Here is a 9,014-nt window from a genome sequence, read left to right as displayed (position 1 = left end):
TAGAAGACATATTTAGAGCGGATATATATATTACTATCTTAATTAAAGGCGAAATGGACCATGCTTGGTGGGCACTCTAAGGAAAATCCAACCGACTCTTCCTCTTTGAAGAAAACAGCAAGCAAGAAAAAGAACCCAAAAGAAACCTTCAAACTCTCATCTCTTGTCATCTCATCAAGAAAAAGAATACTAAAAAGACGCTTATTACTCCCATATCACGTTGTCAACCCGTTTCATGTTGTCGCAAATGTTGTGTAAGAAATAGAAAACAACACAAAAGAAGTTGTATTATCATATCTTTTATGTCTCGAACTCACAACTAGGCCGCGGCTAGTTTGGGCCGCGGGGCCACCCACAGCATGTGCATCCACTCATGCCGTGTGGAGTCCGAAATTTTTTAAATTAATTTATAATATTTGATGTTAAGATAATAATTTAATGACTTGGACTTTGGATGACATTAGTGAAATTGCAACTTTTTCATTGAATTTATGATGCTCGAAAAAATTTGAAATATTAAATTCATGGTGATTTAGTGTGAGACATCATTAATAACCATATAATTTACGTGAATGATATTCTAAGGAAAAAAATGAAAACATGGGTTTATTAATTTTCTTAGTCTATTCTAAAGTAATAGACTAAGAATTTTCATTTTCCAAGTATTTGTTTTACTGATAATGTTGTTATCAATAAGACATATCGTCTATCTTCTTTTGTGCTTAGCCATCACTTTGCATTTGTAATTAATCATATCAGAAACACCAACTCTAATTCATGTGGACATACATACATGGCTTTGGATTTATGGTAAAAGTTACATGAAAATCAAATTTGCTATAAACGAGAAATTCTCACAAGAAATATGTTCATTATCATGCCGAAAAAAAAGGGCTGAATTTGTCCATTATATGCGATTTATTGGACGTGGTTTCCATATAACAGAAGACTAAGAGTCCACTTTTTTTCAATATGAGAGATTAGAATACGAACGGAATATTTTCTACATTATACATAATTTAGTTTATCCGTTCTAAAATTCTACCGTGCGCGTGATGCGGGTTCATTACTAATAACTAAAAGAGAGGAACATTAACGAGACTTGAACCATGGAAAAGAAGGCATGATTGAAGAAAAGAATGAAACCCACCTAAGACACCCACTGCTGTTCGAGCAGCATCTGCAGGAGCCATGGCTTGGCTCTGTAATGCGTATAATGATCCTGAATCAAAGAAAACTAACCAGAGAGAGACTTAGATGAGCCCAAACTTGAAGAGGATCGTATTCTTGTTTGGTAAGCTACATTACGTGAAGTTGATGATGTTGTATTACCATGAAAAGAGAGAGGAGGTTTAGTTCATGTCTCATCTCTGAAGAAGATGAAAGTCATCTCTTAAGATGCATCAAAAAGCGGGTCGGTTACTTTCATGAAATTAATGTGGCGGCTCTCTCAACATTTAGTATTATCTAAATAATACGACCCTTTTTTTTTTCGGGAAAAAAAATACAAAAGCTATATTTTCCCCCAACTGCGGTTGGATGAAGATACAAAAGCCTACCGTTATATAATTAACTGCGACCACAAAGCTTACTTTCTGACAATAAACTTGAGATGGATTTCCTTATGATTCTATATTTCCATTGATTTAAAAAGAAACCGAGCATCTAGATGAAATTGCCAATCTTGTGATTTGGCTAGAAATGATCAGTCGCCATATCATGAAACTTCATGCCCTCTTAATCTCATTCTGAGGGGGCAGCGCCATTGATTTTCTTGGAGTCTCCATCTCCTCCATTATTCACCACCACTTCCGATAAGCTCGTCTAGCTTCCTCGCAGCCATTTGTTGCTTTGTGGACTTGTAGTATGTGGCATATAGGATCAGTTGGGCCAGCCCGAATAGTGACCCGAGCCCATTAGGAGCCTGAAACCCAATAGTCAGAAAATCTAATCAATGGATAGCGGCATATTCACATGGTAAACGAGTGTGTAAAAGACCATATACAAGAAGGAAATTATAGGATTTCAAAAAGCCTCTCCACTAAGCGAGTACCGTGCAGTATGCACTCTAGATAGGGGTAATAAGTTTTAAAAAAACCAGGTCGGTTCTCCTTATAAACAACATGGAACCGAACCGAACCGATCAAGTCGGTTTCGCTAGGCTCTCAAATCATATCGCATTTGGTGCTCGCTCCTAATTCTTAAAGAAAACCACTTGAGATCTTCGTTGATACATAATCTATCATGAAAAAAAAAAGTTGACACAATTTGTGTTTGTTAGGAGATAGGTGGCATTTGAAATGATTTTTTTCATCTGACATGATAGTTCATATTACTGCATGTGTAAATTTCTCTTAACATAGTGTGCTAAATATAGTTCCACAATAACATATGACGTGTGCTAAGATTCATATTGAAGATGGCATGAGACATTTGATTAATATCCAACCCTATTCCGACGAACCATTACAAAGCAACAAGAAAAACAAGATTTCACGCGAACCTTTCAACTACGTCTACCATTTTAGTTAGAGAGAGAGAGAGAGAGAGAGAGAGAGAGAGAGAGAGAGAGAGAGAGAGAGAGAGAGAGAGAGAGAGAGAGAGAGAGAGAGAGAGAGAGAGAGAGAGTATAATTACAGCAATGAAGACATCAAAGCGGATGAGGGCGTAAGCAGTCCAGCAAAGGCCATTGGCAAAAGAAGCGAGGGACAAGAAGAAGGGCATGTACTCCACACTCTTCGTCGTTATCACCAGTTTCTGCATCCAAACACACAATATTCATCCAATACAAGTTCCAAGTATAAAGAAATTTATGCCATGACACCCACTATATCTAACTCAAGCCTCCCTTAGATATTGTTATTATTTTTAGAAACATCCTGTCAAAAATATCTACCCAAACAAATCTTCGTGCGAGAATTACTCATCTAAATACACAAGCGCAATTTTATAGAAACGAATTGTTTACTAAGACTAGCTTACTAATGACGGACGATTTACGTGACACGAGCCATGTAATCATTTCCTTCGTCTTGTTTGTACAAAATAGATAAGTGATCAATCGCGGCCAAAACTTACCATGACGGATAATGGCGAGGCGTACATCATGACGTTAAACACCATGCACACGATTCCAACGACCATCGACATCTGCTTGTGAGTGTGGACCAAGGTCAGGACTAGGACCGCAAGGGCCGAGATGAAGATGAGCTCGATGAGCACCACCGCCGCCACTCGGAGCCTCTTCTGACGGTCGGAGTAGAAGAGGAAGAGAAGTATGTAGACGAGTTCGATGACGGTCCCTGCACCGTTGATGGTGACGACAAGGGTGCTGTGGGGGTGGACCATGGGGAGGCCGTACAGGACCCACACCATGCAGTTGATGAGGGTGGCTAGGTACGGCGTCGGCGAGTACTGCTCCACCGAGCCCTTCTTCCATATCCGAATGAATGTTGGCCTGTGTCAAATATATTTGCATGATCTACAAACTTGATTTACGAAATGGTTAAAAAAATCATGAATTCACGATGAAAAAGAAAAGAGATGGTCAAGCTTTCAGAGACTGCAGATGTCTTTTCTGCTTCTTGCTCGTGAAAATTTGGTTTTTAAGACATCAAGCACTGGATAGCTTCCTTCGAGCCAAATATATTGTTATTTCCATTCAACTATGCATTAGGCAAAAGGAAAGATTAAGCAGCTGCTTTTGCTGAGCGAGGGAGATGCACTAATCAGATCTGTTGGGGTTGGAGACAAATTGAAGAATTACATCGTACGTATGTACTTATGTAAGATGACAAAAGAAAGAGCACATTGGGTTTGATGTACCCTCTGGTTGGAAAATTATAAATATTCAAATAGCGAACTAGAACTCGCAATAGAAAAAGAGAATATAAAGAAAGGAGAGAATTGTTTAACAATAATAAGGATTATTTTTGTAATCTTGAGGGACAATTATGCAAAATGAAACTTCTCCAACGATAATAAACTTTTTCATTGTCCACAGATTATAGGAACGTGCTCAGAATCCCTACGGCATGAGTTTCTTTAGTCTTTCAACAGTTTTGAGAAAATCCCTAAAGCCGAGGCAATTAGGGTTAGCTTCATTTGACTTGCCTTTTTCTTCACATTGTCATAGCAAAACCACTTTACACCCCAAAAATCCGAAGAAAGAAAAGCACAGGAATTGACACAGTTCTTACGTGGGCGATAGAAACAAGAAGAGTGCGATCGCATTTCCTGAAAAAGAAAAAAGAAGGAAAGAAAAGGCACGAGAAACTACATCAGTCTACTTTCTTTGATTCCAATGAGAATTTAGAGGTTCAATTTAATATACTCCGTGAGAATTTTAACATGAAAGAATGGAACTCACCTAAGACACCGACTGCTGTACGGGCAGCATCTGCAGAAACCATGGCTGAACAATGATGAACTGAACTCAAAGAAAACACCAACCAAAGAGAGACTAAGCTAAGCTAAGCCCAGATCAGAGAGGGTGATTGTTTTCTTCTTTGGGTGTTATTACGTGAAGTTGATGATGAGAGTTTTAAATACTAAGCAAAGGAAGAGAGAAACAGGAAGAGAGAGAGAGAGAGCGAGAGTGAGCGAGAGTGAGAGGGTGTTCGGTTTGTGTCTATCTCAAGATCAGGTGTGAAGTCTCTCCCTCAACATGTATCCAAAGGCAGGTTGGTCACTAGCATGACATGTGCTGGCTCTTCATCGCTTTATACAACACACGGAAGAGAGTGGCCTTCAATATTTGTCTCTCTTTCAGCACGGTGTTCAAGCTTATTGCTAGGGGTGAGCATGGTCCGGGTTGGGCACCCAACCCAAGGACCAACCCATGCAATGTTGGTCCCTCATCTTTGGGATCGGGGACCAACCCTGTTGATATCGGGATTGAGGACTGGACCGACCCTGTGGGTCCGGTCCGGTCTGGTTCCAAGGTCAACCCCGGACCAACCGATTCTTTTTTTTGTTTCATTTTTTTGTATTTCTTGAAAGGAAAAACGTATTCTTTGAAATTACATATCCATTGACTATGCGATATCGAGCAACCAAAAGGTGACCACCGGTACAAATCAAACAGAAATCTAAGATAAGGCAACAACAGAAATCTCTCTCTTGCCAAAAGCAACAAAACATAAAAGATGAATACGTGAAATTAAACAATAAAAAGTTCAAAATACGTAAAATAAATCATAAATTATACAATTTCATATGTTGTTTATTCTTAAAAAATTGCTTCAAATTCTGAGCTGAGCTATGTTCATGAGGCGAGCAAGGAGAGACGAGAGATCTAGTGAAAAGCCCCCAAGACCAAAGACCAACCCACACAATGTTGGTTCCAGAAGTCCCAAGACCAAGGACTAGTCCACTCTCCCTAGGAATCGAACTAGGACCGGCCGGGTTGGGCCGGTCCAGGGCCAGTTCAAGATTGACCCTGGACCAATGGTCATCCCTAGTTATCACAACCTGGCAGCGATATTTACTTAGTTGACTTAAAAGAATAATTTAGGAATTTATTAACTTTGCTCTCTAAGATCAATTAAGCATACTTGATAAATAATATATAGATATTTGGCATATTAATTATAACACGGTAATAGTCGTACATTAAGAATGACAAATTTTTCGTCATTTTGTTTCTTAACAAATGGCCCAAAATGCATAAATCGATGTACATGTTGGTCATTTAGTACACGAGATTGAGTTGCATGAAGTACATAGCGAGTCATTCGGTCTATTGATTGAGATGCATTGAGAGCATAGATATCATATCAAATAATTTCTATGTTAAGAGGGCTATTTCATGGACCAGAGTTTAGCTATTTAAGGTAGGCTTTCTCGTCATAACAAAAAGTAATTGCTTTGGGAGCCTTTGCTCGAGAGTATGTAATAATAGATAAAGCTAAAGAGTTTATGTAGAATTTTAGGAAATGAATGATGAAGTTCTTCTCGATTTTCAAATTTGAAAGACGTCCATATATTTTCAAAGTGAAAAATCATTCTTGAGTATTTTGGCAGCTCGTTTTACTTCATGAAGTTATAAGAAACGTACATGGTCAATTAGTCATGTTATTTATGAGATTTTGTGGGATCATTGCCAAATATTCTAAAAATTTAAGCTGTTGAATGAATATGTGGTTTAATAGTTAAATATTATAACACTTTTCCTCACGCGTAGGCTGGATTTTGGCTTAAACCAAATGCATGAAATATGTAATTGGGGAAGCAAATAGCGGCTGGGAAAGATTTGAATAGGACCTCCTGCCCTAATACTATGCGGAAAGTTCAACTCAAAAGTTTAAGTCGATAAGTGAAAGGAGACTACATAAATATAAAGAACATATATGACATGTTGTCAAGCAATGTAAAATAATGTTTCAACATCCCCTCTCATGTGTAAGCCAAATTAGAAGTGAAACATTGATGGGGTGGACGCACATACACGAAAGGGATAGCACTGGCTTTGAAATCATATGAAATTTTGTGTGAATATTGCTAACTACTCTAAAAATTTAAGCTGTTAGATAAACATATGATTTAATATTTAATTATTTTAATGGTACACTTGCAATAGAAGTGATCATTGGGCGGTGAGCCTAAGACATGATTTGAATCATTTGATCTCGAGCCCAAAAAAGCAGACATGCATTTAATGCCAATAAACAATTAGAGAAAAGAATGTTCATTAGTAGATCTTGTATTCTATAATTGTCATATAAAGTCATTTTCTATAAGGTTAATACCACGAAAAATCCTAAACTGGTACACTTGTGACACATTTACCCCAAACTATTTTTTTGACCATAAAAAACTCCAAACTGGTATAACTGTGACAATTTTACCCCGAACTATTTTTTTGACCATCAAAAACCCCAAACTGGTACATCTGTGACAATTTTACCCTGAACTTACCACAAAAAATCCCAAACCAGTACATATGTGACAATTTTACCCGAATTAAAATTTTAATTTTATTTTTTATTTTTTTCTAATTTTTATTTATTTATTTTTTTTTTCCTTTTATTTTTTTTTTCTTTATCTTCAACCTCGGCGGTCGCCGGTCCGGCTGACCTGGCCGTAGGCGAAGCCGCGAGGGCGACCCTCGCCGGTATCGAGGAGGGCTACCTCACTGCGTCGGGCGAGGGCCGCCTCGCCGCGGATCCGGCGAGGCGCCCTCGCTCGATACTTGGCGAGGGCGCCTCGCTACGCGGCCGCCTCAGGCGAGGGCTACCCTCGCCGGCGTCGGCGAGGGCATCCTCGCCCGCCCAGTGGCAAGGGCGATCCTCGCCCGACTCAGGCGAGGGCTGCCCTCACCGGTATCGAGCGAGGGCTGCCCTCGCCGGATCTGGCGAGGGCGACCCTCGCCTGCGTCGGGCAAGGGTTGCCCTCGCCGGCGTCCGAGCGAGGGCCGTCCTCGCCCGCCAGCAAGGGCGAGGGCTCGGCCTCGCCGGCTTCGGCGAGGCGGCACCGCCTGGGCGGCGAGGACCGGCCCTTGCTCGAGCCTGAGCGAGGGCCGCCACCCGGCCCAGATCCCGGCAAGGGTCGCCCTTGCCGAGTCGAGCGAGGGCGGCCCTCGCCGGGCAATGCGCGAGGGCGGCCCTCGCCGGCTTCCGCCTACGGCCGGTCGCCGGACCGGCTCACAGGCCGAGGTTGAAGTGAAGAACAAAAAAGAAAAGAAAAAATTCAAAAAAATAAAAATAAAAATATTAAAAATTAGTTGTGGTAAAATTGTCACATGTATACCAGTTTGGAGTTTTTTGTGGTATGTTCGGGATAAAATTGTCACAGGTGTACCAGTTTGGGGTTTTTTATGGTCAAAAAAATAATTTGGGGTAAATGTGTCACAAGTGTACAAGTTTAGGGTTTTTCGTGGTATTAACCCTTTTCTATAACCAAGAACTTCGTGTGCTATTCCATTACGTGTACTGTGTCATGAAAATGAGGCACTTGATATTTTTGTTGAGACTACGTTAACTTTATTGTCGTATGATATTATCGTTGCATCATTTTTTTTTTTTCTATTTAGATAACTTCGATGAATCTGAAAATATAAAGATGAACTTTCCCCTGGAAATTTACGAAAACAATATTCAAGATTCTTCATATCTAGTTTCGAAACAGATACTTTACGCAGTCTTATTTCAAAACTTATACTTTCATGCTAAGATTAAAAAAGAAAATAAACATCGTACCTTTGAGTTACAATAACTCTGTAACCTTCGCTTTAATGATATTAAATTTAAAAGCGTAAAGTGTACATTTCGTAAAAATCTGGGGGTAAAAATTGTAAAAGTTTATTTATCTAAGGCTTGCAAAAATACAAGTAAACGTAGGAACACATGCCCCGTCGCTGGCCTCACTTTTGTGTGCGAGATATATTGACAGTTGCGGATCATGAATTTTACGACCTTACAGCCATTATAGTTACGGCCGCCAATTTAGCGCAACTCCATTCTTGAGACTGTCAAGCAGCCCTTAATCCTTCTAACCTAAAACTTGCTTTCTACACGGATGTTCCTTTCCCTTAGGACACTAGAATACCGAACCATGAACGAAGAAAGGATGACTTTTATAACTATCCCGTTTTCATATAATAACATATGTGACACAATTTTTTGTGAACAAAAAAAAAAACAAAAGGATCAGCAAATATGCATTGCTAGGCATGTTTCTTGCACCTGTTCCGGCATGCTTCACATGCTGTCTTGTAAAGTGTGATGCACAGCACTCAAATCATTGAAGCGGTGACGAAACTGTTCTTGCAGTTGAGTAGGTATAAATCAACTGGATTAATGCATGTTATGATTGTGATTGTTGCCAAAAAGCAACAGAAGAAAGACAAAAAAAATGAAGGGGAAAAGAAAAGTGTCGGTTGAATGTCGGTTGGATGCCACTGGCTACAAGGTTGATGGTGCCGGTTTCCATTTCCTTGTTTGGGAAAAATGTGCCTTTTTGACCCTAAAAGAACTGGGAAAAAGAGGTATTTTATTTCATTAAAGATAATAGCT

At 39.7% G+C, this 9,014-nt stretch overlaps 1 protein-coding gene across 1 annotated transcript; it reads right to left on the bottom strand.

The window, feature by feature from the left end:
- Positions 1–1,535: 1,535 nt before the first annotated feature.
- LOC115675431 (bidirectional sugar transporter SWEET4) lies at positions 1,536–4,638 on the bottom strand. Its single transcript, XM_030598075.2, has 5 exons — positions 4,370–4,638; positions 4,200–4,236; positions 3,079–3,457; positions 2,638–2,757; positions 1,536–1,924 (listed from the first exon to the last, which is right to left on the bottom strand). The coding sequence occupies exons 1-5, from the start codon at positions 4,410–4,412 to the stop codon at positions 1,796–1,798; spliced, it is 708 nt and encodes a 235-aa protein (XP_030453935.2). The 5' UTR covers positions 4,413–4,638; the 3' UTR covers positions 1,536–1,795.
- Between the last annotated feature and the right edge of the window lie 4,376 nt (positions 4,639–9,014).

The sequence above is a fragment of the Syzygium oleosum genome, unplaced genomic scaffold, assembly GCF_021117445.2.
Source record: "Syzygium oleosum isolate NSW1041296 unplaced genomic scaffold, Sole_v2.1 Sole_v2.15, whole genome shotgun sequence".
Classification (NCBI taxonomy): domain Eukaryota; kingdom Viridiplantae; phylum Streptophyta; class Magnoliopsida; order Myrtales; family Myrtaceae; genus Syzygium; species Syzygium oleosum.
The sequence above is the reverse complement of the archived record's forward strand: the minus strand, read 5'-3'. Positions and strand labels throughout refer to the sequence as shown.

Coding starts and splice junctions, on each gene's coding strand:
- LOC115675431 (XM_030598075.2), bottom strand. CDS start 4,412: ATGGTTTCTGCAGATGCTGCCCGTACAGCAGTCGGTGTCTTAG. Junction 4,237..4,369: donor TACAGCAGTCGGTGTCTTAG/GTGAGTTCCATT, acceptor TTTCTTTTTCAG/GAAATGCGATCGCACTCTTC. Junction 1,925..2,637: donor GCTTTGATGTCTTCATTGCT/GTAATTATACTC, acceptor ATTGGGTTTCAG/GCTCCTAATGGGCTCGGGTC.